The sequence below is a fragment of the Xylocopa sonorina genome, chromosome 12 (genome assembly GCF_050948175.1).
Source record: "Xylocopa sonorina isolate GNS202 chromosome 12, iyXylSono1_principal, whole genome shotgun sequence".
Lineage (NCBI taxonomy): Eukaryota > Metazoa > Arthropoda > Insecta > Hymenoptera > Apidae > Xylocopa > Xylocopa sonorina.
The window spans coordinates 2,222,212-2,241,430 of NC_135204.1; the positions used below are offsets into that span (position 1 = coordinate 2,222,212).

Sequence of the window (19,219 nt, forward strand, 5' to 3'; positions counted from 1 at the left end):
CACCAGAAACGACACGGCATCGGTGGAATACAGCCGCAGTGAAGGCGGTCGTAAAATGGTCGGCGGAAATAAACAGAGCGAAGAAACCGCGCGCGTCCCAAGAGCAGACAGCGCGTCTACAGACCCGTCTGACCAACGAAATCGCAACTACTGCCGCGTGCACGCGGCTGACCGATTTGCAGTGCCTCCACTGGCGGCGGACAGGATCGGTGTCGCGGATTGGCTGGCGGCGACGTAACAACCGTTCGAATTAGGCCATTGTAACACGGCCCGTCCGGGGAATTAATTAATACGCGAGTCATCGATGACGCGGCCATCCGATTATTGGCTGACGCCCCGCCCCGCCCCGGCCCTCCATTATGCGACGCGCTACCACCGCGCCGTGGAACTCGCGTTGCGGTGTCGTTAACGATGTGGAGCGATTCGATAAATGTTTGCCCGTGCTCATCGACACTCCATAGACGTCAGCGTTTGAAAGGACACCTGAAATTGCGGTGAATTACCGACCACCTGGCCCCGACCGATTGTCCCATCCGGATTTGTTTGAAGTCCAGTTTGATACGTGCCTGGAATCGGTTAATAGATTCCCGAGGCTTATTCTACCGCTACGTTACTCGCGACGTATTCTACCGCGCATTCCCAGGGATACAAGATTAATCGTAACGATATGAAAATTTCTACGGTCTACCGGTCTGCGATACCGCTTTTTGGGAATAATAAACGAAGGAGTACTCATTTATCGATTGCGATCAATCGTTTCTTTCCGCCTGCAATGCAGTTATCTTCTGTAATTACGTTTATAAAATTACCGTAACGATCGATTAAACTAGAATCACTTTCTAATTATTATTGTAAGAACGATTATCATACTTTTAAACCGTATTCCATATCTACAATCAATATCTGCGTATTATAGTTCTGCTTGTGCAATTATTTTAACGAATAGAAAAAGAGGCTTCAGTTGTTCGTAATGGAAGAAAATGGAAAAGAACGACGAGAAAATCGTGGAAAGAAAAAGGAAATAGCCGCGTATACGCGTGTAACTTTTATACGGAACGGGTTGTTCATTAATCAAGCAGAGATAAAGAGCGGCGAGCATCAAACTATATATCTTGCGCGAGCAATGACAAAAGAATTTAATTCCATCGTTCGTGATAAAAGAAACCGACCGCCGGTGTTATTTACTCGCCGACGGAAATGGTGCAGCAAGTAGCGATACATTATCCTTAAATGCGGCGAATTTGTTCCTTCATAGTCCGGAATCTATTTCGTCGGGGTGCCGCAATGATTCTCCTGGCAAACGTACAACTCTGATAACGTCCTGTGAAATAGCGCTGGATTTCTCGCTTTTTCTGCTAGAAAAATTAAAGGCACAATTATGTTCCGATCTTTTCCCATCTTTTCATCCCTCCAGGCGAGTCGGTGACGCCTTGAAAATTTATACAGTGATAATAATAATTTCAATTTTATATTTCTGTTTTTGATACGCATCACAAGGAAATTTACTCGTACGAACGCAAAGTAATTTCTCTCCGATGCCACGTAAAAACGCGAAGCAAACACGAAACGTTTATCGGTATCGCGCAAGTTTTTATACGTCATGGACGGAAATTGAATAATAGCAAGGCAGTGGGACAATTACCGCGAAGCCATCGCGATGATTTCAATATCATAAATGGGACCAGTTTCGTCTCCCGGCTGGGACGAATTTTTCCACGCTACAGCTGCCACTTTCGAAATTGACTCGGTTTTTTCTCCGGTCTTTCCTGAACAGGATATTAGAAGTCCGACCTCGTTACATTTCACGCTGACACCGGAGGGGCTCGATCGACCACACGTCGCCCTTCGTGCCGTCCAACTTTTTTGTTTTTACTCTCCTCGCTCTTTTTTTCTGAAGCAACATGCCACTCTGTGATGAGTGTGTTTCGAGAGAAAATGTTATGACCGCGGCTTATCATTATTTATCGTCGTGTCGATCGAAGAATGCCTCGAGTGGAGTTAAAAAAGATTGTTTGATTGTAGTATCGGAGAGTACACCTCTGCTCCTACGAGTTCTCGGAATCGCAGACGGTGTCTCGCCAATGGAAATTAGCAGATACGCTCGAGAGGACGTGCCTTTTTTATCGTAGACGGCCGGACGGAAACATTCTTCTTCGTTTCGGATCATCGACAGACGCGAATGCCGGAGACACGTCGTTGTCGATGGCAGATCCTTTTTCTTCCGAGTGCTCGGGACGATTTTCAAGAGGGAATCGGTTTCATCGGATGCAGATTTAATGCCGTGCACGACGGAAAACTGATAGGTACCCATTGAATATCGGGCTTATATCGGTGGACGGCGATACTTTATACGAGCGTTATTGAAATATCGTCGCGAGCAGAATTATTGCCACTCGCGTGCCGTATCCACCTCTCGTTCTCGCCCTCCCTTTTCCCTTCGCTATCAACCCTATACGCTCGACGCTTCCACGTTTCGCGTTCCAGACTTTCGTTCTTCCTCCCTTGCTAATACCAAACGTTCTGCGAATTCTTCGCGTGCATGAATACGTATAATGTCCACAAAAAGAGCCAGTAAATTGTACGTGTCGTTACATTCTAGTTTCCGCTTGAACGAACGGGGCTTGCCTCTGGCACCTGGTGTTACTCCTTTCGCGTTCCACTTCTTGCATTTTTTAGTTTTCGACGTTTTAACGAGGCACGCGTCAGAGCGAGGGCTTTCAGAAATTATACATTATAAATGGCGAAGCGGGCCGTTTAAAGCACGGAGATGGATGGTTTCGAGTAAACCTCGCACGACGTCGCGCTTTTTTTTACATCTCGCCCACTTTGTTATACGGGCGTATATTCGTTTACTTCACGCGTTTCATGTTATTTTCGTCCCCTTTTTTTTTTGCTTTTTTTCTGGTTTCGCGCGAGGAAAACGAATCTGATCGTGCCGCACAGCGCGCGCGATAATTGTAGAGATGAATTTTATTTTTCGGTTCGCTCGAAGCATGACTGATTGCTTGTTGTCGGCGGATGGATATCAATGGGATTCATTATTTTCAGAAAACTTCGGTTCTCGCATCGCTCACACGGTAGACTGGTTAAATCGGATATCCGATGAAAATCAGCAAACCAATTTACTCGGTATGCCCGAACGATCTTTCGGCTGATCAATCTGCGTCGGACACTCGAATTAGCCGTTTACATGAATTAATTCACGCGTGCGTGAAGTGCTGTTTGCATTTTATTGACGCTCGCGCGTCCGTACGTAAAATGCGCCAATTTGGATATCCTTATGGGACATGGAACTAATTTCAGAATTAAACTTTTCGTTTACGGAACCATGTCTTTCCGACCCATTAACTCATAATTGCTCGCGAACAGAGTAATCTCATCCAGAGAAAGAAATGATTTCAAGAGACCATTGTGGAAATCATGTAAATGACATCGTGTGAAACATATGCAATACAAATCTGAACAAACGCTATTTAAAGTTGAAATGATATTTCTAAAGTTAAGAAATTCTGACAATTGTACACCCCATATAATAACAATAAGGACAAGAACAAAAGAAAAACTGTATCAGTCACTATAATCCATTATTAATAATTCGTTTGTTCATAAGAAAAGAAGAAAAAGATACCTGCTCGCAGTTTCACAATTTCATTCGTTTCATCAGAAACTACTCGATAACGTGATGATATAGAGTAATAAAACGATACGAGTATAAAATGAGACTTAAAAAAGAGAAAAAAAACTAGTCTAATAAATGCGTAGAGCAGTATGAATTCAAATAACTCGAGGCTTCGTGGGTCAGAATCAGTGGAACTTTCGAAACGCGTCCGTCCTTGTTGCCCCTTCTATTATTATCTTATATATTACATTTTGCATATTCTATCGTCAGTCGACGTGTCTCCGTTGAAAATTTGCATACCCAGAGCTGCGCTGGCGCTCGTACCACTCGCTTTTATCGAGCTTCCCGCTTTTCACGCCACGGTGGGAAATGAACCTCGCCTGATCCGAGCGCGTGACACGCGTCGACTTAACGTTATTACGTGGTCACAGCGTCATTTAATCGCGAGTGAGTTTCAGGTGCAAAGTGCTTTCTAAATGAAAGATAGCTCTTTCCATTTTCGCCTTTAAAATGGGTATTTGAAAAAAAAATAGTGGAATGTTAGGAACAATCGTTCCGCTCAAAGGAATAAAAGTTGAAGCAGGGGTCTCTCTTCGCGATCCTATGTTCAGCGTTAAATAACGTGAATTCAGTGGCTAATATTAAGAGAAGGTTGATATTCGATGCTCTCGTCAAGTATAATATTGTTTTACATGACACGTAAGCGTTGAGACGTTCTTCTGATTTCGATGTTTACCATTGTTTATTTCGCTGGGCGCTTTGTCGACTCCGACTCTGTTAATTAGGAACTCGAATCTCAAGTCTCTAAAGCGGAGTTTAGGTATAAATTCGGAAGTGGTATTATCTCGTAACAAAGGCACGTGCTCGGCATTCGAGCTCTCCGGGACGGCTAGGAACAGTCGCAACTGTTCTTCGTTCGCTTGTTCGTATGCGCTCAATAAGTCTCGCTTCCTGTCACATGTTTCATTACAGAGAAAGACCGCGATTGCTATAATCACTGGCAATATTACCATTCTGGCTGGCTCAAATATATCTACTGTACTTTAACAAACCTTTCACGAACGTTCGAACAACCATATTATATTAAAGCAGATACATTTACTCATTAATACATTCGCAAAGTGACCTACTAAAATATTCCGTTCAATTTTCAAATTAACATTGCAATCGATTTACTTTTCGTAACTGTATATTATGTATTGTGTATAACAACGATCTTCGAAAGGATTTCTGAGATATTGAAGAAGATCGAAAGATCGTACACTTTGATTGATTTCACTGTACGTTCGTACCCTACGCTCTCGTTGGAACCATAGCTAGTTAGGGACCTGTACCAGTCTGATTGCAGACGAGCACGCTGCATCCTAATGGGCAATGCCTTCTTATCCTCGAGCACACACAAAGAACGGAACCGTTCCGCGCCCCCATTTTTCCACCCCTGTTTTACCTTATTTCGTCTTTCGTTCCCCACCTAATTGTCTTATTAGAAAAAACCGGGACGCTTGTCCGGTTCGCAAGAAAGAACAACGTCTGACGAGGAGTCAGATCAGCGGGAAAATCAAATGAAGACGACAACCAGAAGGAGAAATGCAAATACTACGTTGTATTAAAGTAGAAAGATGAGGAAATGTAAAATACGGGTTCCTTCTATAGGGTTCTTTGGAATTTCGATCCCACTGTAGGTCACTGATCCGTTTAATCGTCTCCGACTTGATATCACCGTGCGAAAGGTAAGAATCGTGATAAAATTCCTAGCGTCTCGCGACAAGAGGTAGTACGGTGTCAAGGAAGCGAATCGTGGAAAACAGGAGGCAACCGACATCAAAGAGACCGAGTGTTCATCTATCCGGCCGGTGACAAAAGGTCAAAGAGCGGAATATCGAAATAGCCCATGGTAATTTGAATGCCATTTTCAAATAAGAGGTCACCAGAAACCGGGACAAAATGGTTCCCTCCGCCTGGTAGGTATATATGACGTATGGTGGTTAATGGAAGCTCTGAGGGGTGACGTGGCTGGAAAAACGAGGAAACGGGGAAAGAGAACGGCGGCGAGAGAGAGGAAAGGGACGGAAGAGAAGACTCGATTACACGTCACCGGCAGTCCGGGGCCTATTTGGTCGCAATCGGTTTTTCATTACCGAAAGCTTCATCGGCTTTATACCGAATTGTACATTCGGCGAGCACTCGTGAAACTCATCAAGATCGTACGTCCTTTCGAAACAGCGTTTCGCGACTTTATGGCTGACGCTGAACGAGTGGCTATTGTTTAACACTGATAGAACTCGAATTCGAGCCGCATCGAAATTCTCGGTAGAATTGGTAACTCGATGACTGGCTGGGAGAGAGCAGATGGATACGATAGACTTTTTTCTCTGTGAACGAATGTGAAAATTCATTTTTCTCTTCCCCCCCCCCCCCCCCTCTTTTTTTTTCTTTTTTTGGTGCGACTTCAAAGTTCATTATTGTATAACGACTTCAAAAGTTTTCCGAGCAATCATTCAATTGAATGACTGAAAACAAAAAATTGTAGAGCGATACAAAAATTGGTCATTTCTATGTCTGACTATATCTGATTTTAAAATAGTATTCGAGCGCGAAAGATCATCGTTCGAAAGCAAAGGACTGTTATCCATAATTTCTTTATAATAGTTTATAATAAGTTATATTATCTTCTTATCTCTGTCTTATTATCTTCAGTTTCGAAAATAAAATTTAAATTATTGTGAACAGTAAGTTGGAATAGTTTAAATATCTAATGAAATTGTTAATTCGTATAAATTATTCCTTACTTTTTATCAATTGCTGTAATATTTGAATGAATATTTCTTCTACGCAAGAAACAGTGTATATGCTGCCATCTCTACCGTATAACATGAGTAATCCTGAATGAATATATTCATGAAAGCTGTACAGAGGGCGGTGATATTAGTGAATGACCATAACGGTAGACATATATATGTGACCTGCGTACATCGCAATTAATCAGCTGATTGGTTATTTTTCTCGTGTTTTTAGACAATACGAAAATAAATTAGTGATGCGATAACATAATAAATATTTAACAATATGAATATTCGATACTTGGTTAAAAAAAGTAGTTAAAACGTTGTGAAAATCGTTGGCAGTGCACTGGAGTAAAGTAATGAAACTGTTTCACAAAACCATGTGTAAAGAACTATGAAGAAATTAACATAAGTGAATAGATAACTAATTATTCTTGATAAAACAATAAATAGCAAAAATATGTCTTCGCCAGAAAGTCTTGCAATGAAGCAGCCAATTAGGCGCTTAGAAATTCAAATTAATAATTTTAACGTGGCTATACCGCATCACGTTGATCTATTAAAACGCCATAGAAGTAACATTCAGAAAGTAAGTATCGAACAATTTTAATGCTTATGTGACAGAAATTTGCATAATTTCCTTGCTTTCGCAGTATGAAGCGCAACATGACTGGGAGAAAATGCATAAGGAGCACATAAACGTAACACGGATTATAAAACAGCTAAAGGAATTATTATATCAAATGGATACTTTGAGAGCTCAAGTTCTAGATTCCGATATTAATCAATTTGATAAATTAACCGCTAGTGCCCGTGCAAGTATTATGAATGCAGTCACAGAATATATGGGTATGATAAAAAATTACATTTTCCATTACCTTAGTTATAGCAACAATATCACGCTTGTTTGTGCTTTTACGTAGAGCTGCAGTTAAATTTGCCCATGTCACGGCCAGAGTCACCCAACAACGAAGATCAACCCAAGAGTCATCCACTTGACAATAGATATATCCAGCTGCAGGAAGAACAGCAGGACCTGCAGCGCCAAGAAGCATGTCTGCATGCTTGGAACACTCTACAAGGAGACATACATCAGTTACACCAGTTATTTACCGATTTTAACAAAGTTGTAGATGTAAGTTGTATATTTTACTTTTACTTTAATTGTTCAGATTTATTTTTCTACTATGCGTTTTAGTACAATTAGAAAGAAAATTTGATGTGCAAAAATACAAATCTATACTTTGTAACTTATTTTTGTATAACATTCATTTATGTAATCAGGATCAGAAGGAACTAGTAAATACAGTGGAAGACAACATAGAAGAAACAAATATAAATGTAAAACAAGGCGAGAAATTCCTTGCAAAAGCTATGAGGTATAGAGCTGCCATGTACCCATTAGCAGGAGCTGTACTTGGAACTTGTATCGGTGGACCAATCGGTTTAGTAGCTGGATTAAAAGTTGGAGGACTGACTGCTTTAGGCTGTGGTATATTAGGTAAGTTTTACTATTGTTATACTTATATCATTACATTTTGCATTCATAAAGGTTATAATACTTCTGATACATGTATGTAGGATTTACCGGAGCAACTTTATTAAAAAAAAAAGAACTAGAAATGCAGAAATCCCAAAGCACGACAGGACAAAGTTTAATCCAACTGAGATCCGTTCAAAAGTCAACATCCTTACCAGAAAATTTAAAAGAAACTAAGAAAGAGTTGTGACACACGCCGAAATGTGATATTAGTGAAAAGATCAAGAAAAAGAATGCTTGCAATATCGTTTAATCTCACAGCACTGATATTAATAACGCAGTATGTATTTAAAGCGTTAAGGAATATTTCTTTTTATCGTGTACATAAGACAAAGATATGTAGCAAATTACTAATGATATTAGGATTAGATATTTCTATGACAAACGGTTTGTGATTTCGCGATAAACTTTTTTAACATTGAAAATAAAGCAAATTTATTAAGTCGCATAGTTAAAAGCATTACATAAAAGCAAAGGATTATGAAACTTTTTTGTCGGGACCAAATTTTACAGTTGAAATTATTGAGGTCCTCGTCAAAAATTTCTTTGCCTCAACAAATAAGTCTGCTTATGTGACTGATAAAAATTAGTTACAAGCTTACACATGACACATATGTTAACCTTGACCTTTAATGTTGACATTAATCAAATAAATACGATTGATTTGTTGTAAGGTTATTTCATCGAATATATTACGTCGATCACGTATGTAACAATAGTAAAATACATTTTATTGATGACATGTACTTACTGTAATGCGAAATGTCTGTAGTTGATTCGCCGGCAGGATCGATGTAATGGATCACTCGCGTTCTGACATTTAGATACGTCTTTTATACGCTTCTTACATATTTCACGTTTATATGAATTGTTAAAAAGTGTGAATTGTACACCAATAAAAGAGCTTATTGTTGCTTGTAAATTATATTCGCAAATAAAACAGTTGTCACTGCGAACCAAAATCGCACGACCGACTTCAAAAGAAAGCTTTCGTCATCAGGACGCGTCATAAGATGTCCTGATTTACCGCGCATCAATCGTTCGATACGTCAGTATACAATATGGCGCAGGTGTCTGTGTTGTGCTCTCTCGTTATCAAATTTTCAGTGTAAATTCTCGAAGAAAAAGCATTGTGTTCGCTACAAAAGGCACCCAATACAGTATATTTAGCAAGTAATAAAATACATCAGTGTTAGACACAGTACAATACTGAAATAATCATGTTATTAATGTAAATATATAATATATACATTTTGTTATAATACGGATACTTAAATCTATAGACTAAAGTGGTCTACTTAAAAAAATATTAATAAATATCTACGAGCGTGTACAATTAAGTGACTATCGGTGTATCTAAGGTACCGTGTTATTCCTTATTATCGTTATTTATTATTCGACATCCCTATCTCAAAAGCAACACCAAACTCAGATCCAGTGGAGGATATTGAAATATAATGTATACTTTTTATATCGTTTAGATTCACTTTCGAGGAGCGGGATGCTCAGCCGGATGCACCGATTTCATATGGCATGTACGCGATTTCCCTTTCGACATCGACGTATCGAAGAAGGTAAGACAATTTCGATTCTCATAAAAAATTATGGTTTACATATAATACAACGAAATTATGACTGTCCCGTAAATAAAAGTGAGAACGATGTGGGGGTGCACCAGACTGCGCCGAGACAATTTATTTCGTAACCGATCTAACATCTACAACTACGCTTTCTAAATGTCTGAAAGTTTTTCGATCGACCCCAGAATACGAACTAAATAAAGTTTGGTCACTGTCCATAAGGTATTACTGAAATACCTTGGCAGACCTAGGCAATAACAATGGCTTGATCGACTGACTCGCTTGGAAGCAGAGTAACAATACAGAATTATATAACGGGATAATTGCTGATTGCTACACGCGCCAACGGGGTATTTTTTTTTCTTTTTTTTTGTTCTTCGGTTATTAATTCACAGTGCGCGCGACTATGGGCAGAACGGATACAGGCGATTGTGGGTTCTTGATTGAAGCTTTAACACGTTGAATGCCACGATAATTTTATATAGATTGCAATAGGTGTATATTTTATGTATAAATAATAGTATTTTTATATGTTTTATGCTGTATTAATTTTTCCGCACCATTGTAGTGACGATGGTAGTTTTGACAAGTTTATAAGTATTGACATTTACTCTAATTATGTATTTCTACTGATGTTGGCGTGTCAATTACGTCATGACCTCCATTGCATTCAACGTGTTAATTGGAACGCAACACAAAGCTCTCTTATCGTATCAATCGAGAGATTGCGTGTGTCGCGGCGAAATACGAGTTTCGTTTTGTGCCAGAAATATCAGTCAACGAACCATAATCGAACCTGCACAGTTGAAACGCTAATCTTCTCGGATGGAAAGAAATCGGCGTGAGAAATGCGCGTCTTAAGTTAAACTTAGTCCCAAGCTTTCTCGAAACGTTCACTTAGTGAATAGAAGAAATGAGAACGGTGAAAGAAAGAAAAGGTAGAAATTTGGCTTTCGTGTACAGGCCAGAGTTAGGTTTTACATCTACAGGTGATAAAAGGTTTTACAAATGACTGACATAAAAAGAATATAATATTATATATATTTAATATATAATCTGGAAATAATATTTAGACTATCGGTTATATTACTGGTGGCTATATCGTATAAACCTTTAATATTACATTATATTACAAAGTGGTATGTATGTGTGCGCATTGTTTTGACATTCCTGAAGGGACGCGTTTATTTGACATTAAAAACGCATTGAACAACGAGACGAACGATGATCTCGACAACTAATGGAATACCTGAAAAGATTCTGGTCTTCAGGTGTTTCATTAAAGAAGGAAAAAAGAGAAAAAGTGAACAGGGCAAGAAAAAATCCTTGCATTATCGAGTAGTAACGTTACTCGCTTCACGATTACGTCCTCGTCCCGTAGTAAGCGCGAACACAATGTGGACATGGAATATCGATATTTATTCACTACAATTATAAATAAAGTATAAAATTACCACAGACAAAATGGTCCGGCAATTGGAGATAATATTCTCAGTCGTGGGTTGATCAGGAATGCCAATGTTAATGAGAGTAATGGCAATCGATGCGTGCCGTTTACGATACTGCAGCACATTGTAAACACATGCAGCCATACACATATAGATTCCATCGGAACTGATCCCTATCTATGATCTTTCTGGTTGAGCACGTTGGTGGATTCGAGGTGATAGTATAAGAAAATACACGTCGCCGTTACTTCTGGAAAATCAATGGTTTATAAAATTCAGACGTGACAACTATATATGCGATCGCGTAGATCAATGAAAGTCGAAGCGTATCAAAAGATAAATTCACTTGAAAGTTGAGCTCTTTCTCTCCGGTACACCAAAGTCTACCACGATTGTGTGTGTGTGTGTGTGTCTGTATGTTTGTGTAAATGTGTGCCTCACTTCAGGAACCCTGTTACACGGGGTTCGTTTTAAATGCTTTGCAACAGGCGCTCGTTACGGAACTCACGTGATATAAGCGTAATGCAGCGATCTATTGGGCTCTGTTTAGACGTTCTCTCGTAACTCGTGGTCGTTTGTCTGGCTACGATTGCCCAAGAAAAATACGCGCTCTAATACTTTCTATCCAGTTACACGTGCGTGGTAAAGTCGCCACTCTTCGATTAAAAATTCTATGCAATACGTGTGAGTCGCACTGCATTCACTATATGAAGACAACTTGCAAGTGAATCGACAACATGTATATATATAATATATACTCTTCTATATCAGAGTGCCGCCCTTGTCAGGGACGGCTCTTATAAATTAATGGACATGTCTTGGTCGTATGCTGTGAGATTCGTATCGGACGAAGTAGCCGAGGTAACTGTCGCTGCCGAAGTCGCGCTGGTTGGCGATTGTAAGGGCGTTGACGTCGTTGGCAGATGGGACGTTGGACTCTCGAGAGTCGAGTTCCAATGACTTCTTTCGGTTCCATCGCCGCCGTCGTCCGAGACGATCGAGATGTCGGCTATTATGCCACTTTCTGAAATTTTAATAATGATTATCGTCGCGTGTTGATCAATTTAAATCAGCCAAAGTATCTGTTGACGCAACGGAATTTAGGTATTCACGTACCAACGCTACACTGACTGTTTAGAGTAGTGCTGCGATGATGAGGTCGAGGACTAGTGTCCAGACCGAGGTTCAACGTCGTAGGAGGACCGCTACTTCCACCGCTACTCGATGACGAACTCACAGAGATGACGCTATGCGGCCTTCTGCTGCAGCGTCCCGAATCCTCCGACATCGATACCGCTATCGAGTTCCTAAATCTTGGTGCTGCTTCATAGCAAGCAATCAATCGGTAAATTTATAAGTCTGCACGTTTCAAGTCGAACTCGTCTATAAAGTCTTTCGAAGAGATTCAGGGATACTTAGAGTGATTTAATTCAGCATCCACCGAATCGAGAGAACACTTACTTTTCGAGAGTTGAGCTACACTGATGGAACGATCATTGATCTGATCTGCGCTAGGCCTAATGTCCAAACAAGGTTTGTTTCCGATGCCCATGCTCGACATCTCCGCCAGGCGCACTTCTGTCGTCACAAAAGGCGTTCTCGTTAACTCTCGTAAGCGGAAAGCTATATTTCAAAACGTACCGCGAAACGTACCTCTGTTTCGCAGCGCCTGCTTCCATAAAAGGTTGCTCAGTTCCTCCGTCCAGGCTTTCTTAATGTCCTCGCTGGCACACTGCAACGTGTACGTGTCACCCGGTTTCCTCTTGCGGAACCAAATCTCGAACTTTGTGGGTGAGTCCGCGATCACCGCAGTCAACCCGATGTCCGTCGTTTTGATGCTGTGCTTGTAGATGTAGATATCGAGATTCTGAAATGGCAAACAACGAGCCATGCAGAATGTTTTGTCGTGCGCGATGGAAACGTGCGCGTCAGCAAGTCGGCTGAGAGTCTCACCTTCCTGTCGGGGAATCTTCTCGCTTTGCTGAAGAGGATGAGGTCTTCGAACAGGAAGACCTGTCGCAGGCACTTCTTACCCTTACCTTGCCACACCAGAAACTCGTTTTGACGAAGAAGCCTTCCTTGTTCCTTGACGTTCACCTAAAATTCATGAAATTTTTATCGTCTATTACGTAGCCGAACAACGACAGCGAACGCATTACATACACTCTCCATCGTCATTGTTGACACGATTGTCTCTTCTACTACACCATTATCAGTTAGTTACAATATCGCGACTGATATAGTATTTTATGTTAAATACGTGGACGTACATCGCAATCTCGAAGAGAATCCATGGCCAGCAGATCGTTTCCATGGCGCAGTTGAAACCGTACCATCTGCTCGGCCGCCCTCAGGTCCGCCTCGCCTTCTACCATCGGCTTCATACCGTCTTCCTTTTCGTCCTTCTCGTCTTTGCCGGACATTTGCTCCGAGAGATCGGTGCCCGCCTTGACCAGCTGCTGCAGCAGTAAAGCGTACTTTCCCATACGTTGGACCGGCTTCAATAGGTAACTAGCGAGGTCCATTTTGTCGCCCAGCTCGAGTTGCTTTTGCTTGAAGAAAACGGTGCCGTACTCGGCCATCAAGGAATCCGAATTTGGCTTGTTCTTGTTGTACAACGCGTACAGGTAGAACTTCTTCTCCTACAATGAAAAAAGAAGTAGGTAAATGTAAATGTAAAATAAACTCTCGAAGAAACTTGTCCAACAACCGCGAGCAACTTGAGATCATCTCAAGAAGATCATTTTGAGCGCGCGTTGAGTCTCGTTTAGAACTACACCACCGTTACGTTATGTATTTATTTAGAATGAAAGTAAAGCGCTTCGGTGTTAAAGGAAAAAAGCGTAAAAATGAAAAAGGGGAACTCACGTGTCTAAGGAAGCATTGTCCCACGTTCATCGGCGACTGCTCGCACTGTTCCAGTTCCCGTAGGAAGTGCTGACTATGGAACTCGTATATCTTCTCGACATTGCCGAAGATCACGTTGCGCTGCCCTCTGAGTGCCTGAGGAATGTCCTCCCGCACCAACTCCGGGATATAATTCTTTCACGATAAACAGCGGCGTTAATTTACGAGATCGGCTGGTATGCAACGCGAGTCTTAGACGATACGAAGCGAAACAGTTACCTCTATTATATACTCGAGCGACTTGACGTAGTCTCGTTCGGTCTGTATCATTTCCCTCATTATGAGCAGTATTGTTCTGCAAGGTGAAATTCCTCGTTAACCACGCACAACGTAACACAATTCCGCATAAATCGCACGATGGGATTAATATAGATAAGCATTGTTAGCATGGCTGAACCGAGGAATACGGAAGCAGAGGTTCGTACAAAAAACGTAACGCGAGATCAGACATCTCCCACGCACGGTTTTCGAGCGCGCAAGGAAGTGCAAGGAACTTTAATATTCATGGTGAAAACCTTTTAACGAGATTACTAATGAGACTGGCTAGCGGAAAGCATAGGTTTCGTTCCAAAACTATTCTCTTTTTTGCCCTAAATTTTGTTCTCGAGCAAAACGAGCAGACATGCAAACATCCGAGTCTCTAATTAAAGTTTTGTAATTTTACAATTTGCACACGTCGATGATCAGAGCGATTAAAAGTTAAAGCGGATAGCAGAATGTGGAAACGGTACGTACTTTTTGGCCTTCATTCCTGGAGCGATACTGGCAGCTCTGTGAAGGTGCGAGTTGACCGGTGGTTTCACCAACCGCCGCGGAGCAGGACTTCGGGGTGGTGTCCGTGGTGGAGAGCAATCGAGCAGCTGTTCAGCGCTCTCTCGAAGCTCCGCGATGTTGTCCAGCACCGGTCGGCCGCCGCTTCCTGCCGATCCTACGCTCTCCATGGGGCAAACGTACGATGCGTTGCTATCGCTGTCATCCCACGAAGTTCCTGGAACAATCGTTGCACGTTGCAGAACAGAAGGAGTAATCGCGTTTACTGAATGAATCTTGGAGTATTTTCAGCTCGAACTACTTTTGTCTTTATCTTGGAACAATTTCTTTATCGAGCGCTAAGGCGGACAAGGTTACATAAATTATACATAGATATTCATATTCGGTAAGTTTCTGTTAGCTTCGAGCTCGGTTCGAAGACGCGAGTTGAATGGCCTGATTAAAATTCTATTTACTTATATTCGGTTTGAACGTCATTCTGTTCTCATCAGAACAACCTTTTCGCAACCTTAATCCTTTCGGTGCGACATCTTGTTTTTAATACCTTTTTTAACGCGTTAAATTTAATGTTACACAAAATATGTTACAAGAATAAAAAAAAAATTGTACCAGCTATACCACACGATTCTTATCATAGACAATAAGTCAACCAGCGCTCTATATTTTGCCTTTTTTATGGATTACCTTCCGTAGAATATTTTTCTAATTTTTATCTGTAATTTTACGTTTGAAAAACAACGTTTGAGGATTTGTACTTGAGCATTTAGATACGCTTTGCACGGCACCAAACAAACGAGACGCGTATCTTCCGTGCATTTATGAACAAGTAATAAATATCATTTTAAAAAATATATCGAGTATAGAGTGTAAGTGGTTTTACTCTGCGCGACAGGGTATGCGTGGAAATTTAGGATGCAATTATGAATAATCGAGTATATTTTAAACTTTATGCACGAGGGTATGGGTGTATACGAGTATCTGAGGAAACAAAGTAATGCACGGAAAGAAAGAAGAGAAAATAATCAAGAATGTGCGATGAATAAATGTATAAAAAGATGTGTGTACGGAACGCGAGTTTAGTTTAAGAAAAGCAACGGTGTCTTTGATAAAAATAAAATTAATCCATCAATTCTCACATATCTATGTACTTATGTCGAGAGAAAAAAGTAATTAAAGAAGTCTGTGGGCTACCGATTCCACGTACTTTTCGTTAAACTGTCCTCCCATGAGGTAGCAGACTCCGAAGCGGCGAAGGATCGCCTTCTGGCGGGACTGCCAGGTGCGGAAGTGGTCCTCGCCATCTCGAGCGCTTCCGTGCACTTGTTCCTGGCGATGCGGCATTGTTCAAGAAGGATCTCGTTACCGAGCTTCTCGGCGAGCGCCATCATTTCCGTAAAGTGCTCCGGCGGCAGGGGTGGTCTGGCCATCAGGAACTGCTGGGCCCCCCGTTCGCCGGCGAGACGGGCCTCGTGGGCCCATTCGTACGCCCTGTCTTGCAGCAGGCAACATCTCGACGTGTCTTCGAGATACTCGCGTCTATCCTCCAGCCGGGATCCAAATCCTCGAAGGTGCTGCTTCAAGGATCTCGCGAGTTCGCGAAGTCCACTCGCACTCGCCGCCTCGGCAAGGTCGCTTCCTTTGTCAAGATGTCTCTGAAATTCAAAGATGGTCCTCGATTACACTTGATTGCGATTCATTCACAACATTCGTCTGGTGCTAGTATTTTTCTACATTTAAGACAATAATTTCAAATTCATTTTGCACTCGATCTTTAAACAATTGTGAAAGAATGAAATGACACTGTCCAATGTATAAAAGCTTATAGAAGATTGATATATTTATGAAACAAATAGATACAACATGCGATTCACGATACTCGTAGATCCACGGCTATTTCCCGGGTGCGGCTCGCCCCGAACCATGTTTGCTCACATTTGCCATGAATACAATATTGTGTGTAAACACACGGAAATATTTCATCGGGCCGGCCGTAACAAAAGAGAAGAACAGAGGGCCCGCTTCTTCGGTGGAAACGATATCCTGTTCTCGTCGAAACGAACTGGAACTCCCGCGGCGCGGCACGGAGCCGTGCCTAATGGCGGGACCATAAATCGACATATGGGGAAAGGAACGCAACGACGAGCAGGGGAACGCGTGCTATCCGCTATGGGATATTGTCTATTTGTGCACGGTGGCGGGCGAGAGACTGTTTACACAAAGCCTACGCTATCTATAGGGTGTACACCTATGATGAACCATCCGTTCGTGAGAAACGTGACACGAAATCTATGGAAACAGCGCGAATCATAAAATTTAGATATTGTTCATTCAGAGTTTTCACATAAAAGAATCCAACATCTGTTTCTGATTTCACGAGTGAAACGTACTTTATGTACAAGTTTTGAAAGACCTGCCTAAAATTATATTCACTTTTATTTTTGCATTTTCTCAATCTTAACCCTTTCTATGCCAAATTTGTCTGGCTCAAAATTTAAGTAAACTTCGCGTAATATTTGATCACACGTTAGGTCTTTAAGCTTGATGTCTATTTTATCTAAAAACTACGAATTGTTCAAATAATTGAACCATCCATAGGATTCGTTTCAAAATCTGTATAGATGATATGAATTTAAAGTTCTAGAGCTTAGATATCGCCAAATGTGACAAATTTTTAATAAAATGTATAGTCTATTATGCGTCTCTGGATTCGAAGTAGTATAATATAGTTTCGATCAGACGTCGATAGAAGAGTACGTTTCGAGCGAGTGATTTTGAATGCATCCCGCTGCGACAACTGGCAGCATCCCTTTCTACGCGTGGAACGTGTGCACCAAGCGTTCGTGGAAGCGTGAAATCTCGTCGGACATGGATCGGTAACATACTGGAACAAGGACGATCTCGACGGAGTGGCCATGACGAAAGTGTATCACGAGCAACGGTGCACGGGATGGAACGTATGGTCGGCTCATAAATTGGGATAAATGGTTGATGCAATCGTTCGGCTTGTATTACAAATTTACGCCAGTAATCGTGACGATTTAACGTGCTTCCTCGAATCCATTGAACCGCATAAATCAGCCCACACGTGGCATCAAGTTTCACGTGTCTTCCTCGAGAGCTGCGATTCGGATTGGCAGTCGAACTTCCGTTACGTTCTCCGTAGAAATTGAACAGACTAACCGTAAAAAGGTTTCAAATTGAAGGGATCGCTGGAGAGAAAAAGGACACGTAGAAAATTGAATTCGAGTTCCCGAGAAATGGTTCCGTCCCCTTTGTCAGAGGTACACTTGATCAAAGTTTCTACGTTTCTCGCTTCACGGTTGGCTGAAAGCATCACCGCCGTTGAACCCCAGAGCGAGGGGAAGAAACACCGCATCTCTTCTCTCTGTATTTGCCCTTGCTGTCTCGACACGTGGCCGGATCCCTCAGGGTCGTAAAACCATCAGAAATGCTCCTCTTCGCTCCGAGAAACGGAGAATCGCGACACGTGCACTGGTGCAAGTTAACGATGTAACGTGGATATCGTTGAATTTGCTCTGCAGCTAACAAGCATCGTTAATGAACGCCTTCATGAACTGCTAGTTTCAACAGTATCGATATCGTTCCAATCTTAACGGACGATTAATAGAACGTGTAATTCATTACGCGCTGGTAAAAGTACCCAGCGATCGCGTGTAAGATCGGTATGCAATAACGTGAGTGTTTAGAATTTTGTCTAGAAAAATTAGAGGTCCGAGCTGGGATGTTATATTTACCAGACTGGTTAAATTTGTTTTTTTTTTAACAGGAACGTTTAATATGAAAGAGAAAGAGTTTTGCGTCGAGTCTGCAAGGTGTACTACTACAGGTTACCGTAATAAATGAGTATGCCGTAACTGTTACAGCATAACATATGCGGCGCCGACCTTTTCGACGACCACTTGGTATGTGTAGGGAATTATGCCTCCTCGAAGTGAATGTGTACCACTTTGTACAGTCTCCAAGTTCCTCGGTACCTGCTCCGTTCTAATGTACCTACGTGATAGAGACCAAACTTTACGCGACAAGCTACTGGGCTTTAATCAATTATTCCTCACCTATTCATAAGTTTGCCTAACCTCATTAATTTCAAAGTACATACGCGCATCGAAATCTTTTGTTGCATATACTTGAAGTTTATCAATGGTCTGACAGTAATCTCATTTCCGATGCCTCGTCACGAAGCAATCGCTAATCAAAATTAATGCATCGATAGCATCGCGAGCTGTCAAATCGCTCGACGAAAGTTTCAATTAGAATATTGAATTCTTGGTATTATCAAGCTCGCATGCTCGACCGATTACGAATGGCTGGCACAGTGCGTGAAATATTACCAGGGGAGACTAGCGGGATTTCTCTGTCACGTTTAATCAACGAGATCATCTAGAGGCAGGGCGTATTTCCCTCGTGGTTAGCTCGACGATCCGTTGAAACGGAACTCTCGAATCTCCGTTCTGATCGCCATCTTGGATTCGAGTGGAAATTCGCCCGCATCCTTACGAAACCGAGTGGCCCGCATTCGATCGCGACGATGCGCTACGAAAAAGCGCGCA

General features: G+C 41.7%; 2 protein-coding genes across 4 annotated transcripts in view; one reads left to right on the top strand and one right to left on the bottom strand.

The window, feature by feature from the left end:
- Positions 1 to 6,792: 6,792 nt before the first annotated feature.
- On the top strand, positions 6,793 to 8,864 carry Syx17 (syntaxin 17). Its single transcript, XM_076905703.1, has 5 exons — positions 6,793 to 6,991; positions 7,056 to 7,251; positions 7,326 to 7,537; positions 7,687 to 7,903; positions 7,984 to 8,864. Exons 1-5 carry the CDS (start codon positions 6,863 to 6,865, stop codon positions 8,130 to 8,132), a joined length of 903 nt encoding a protein of 300 aa, XP_076761818.1. The 5' UTR covers positions 6,793 to 6,862; the 3' UTR covers positions 8,133 to 8,864.
- A 1,680-nt stretch (positions 8,865 to 10,544) lies between these two features.
- LOC143429935 (uncharacterized) overlaps positions 10,545 to 19,219 on the bottom strand; it is a 411,918-nt gene continuing 403,243 nt past the window's right edge. For 2 of the 3 annotated variants that reach the window (XM_076905793.1, XM_076905795.1), the window contains exons 14-23: positions 15,853 to 16,300; positions 14,613 to 14,865; positions 14,097 to 14,172; positions 13,839 to 14,012; positions 13,241 to 13,612; positions 12,924 to 13,067; positions 12,624 to 12,837; positions 12,432 to 12,548; positions 12,087 to 12,293; positions 10,545 to 11,994 (exon numbers count right to left, since the gene is read on the bottom strand). In XM_076905793.1, coding sequence (XP_076761908.1) covers positions 11,768 to 11,994; positions 12,087 to 12,293; positions 12,432 to 12,548; positions 12,624 to 12,837; positions 12,924 to 13,067; positions 13,241 to 13,612; positions 13,839 to 14,012; positions 14,097 to 14,172; positions 14,613 to 14,865; positions 15,853 to 16,300 — 2,232 coding nt within the window. In that variant the 3' untranslated portion in view covers positions 10,545 to 11,767. The remainder of the gene's footprint in view (positions 11,995 to 12,086; positions 12,294 to 12,431; positions 12,549 to 12,623; positions 12,838 to 12,923; positions 13,068 to 13,240; positions 13,613 to 13,838; positions 14,013 to 14,096; positions 14,173 to 14,612; positions 14,866 to 15,852; positions 16,301 to 19,219) is intronic. The other variant, XM_076905794.1, reaches the window with a different exon arrangement.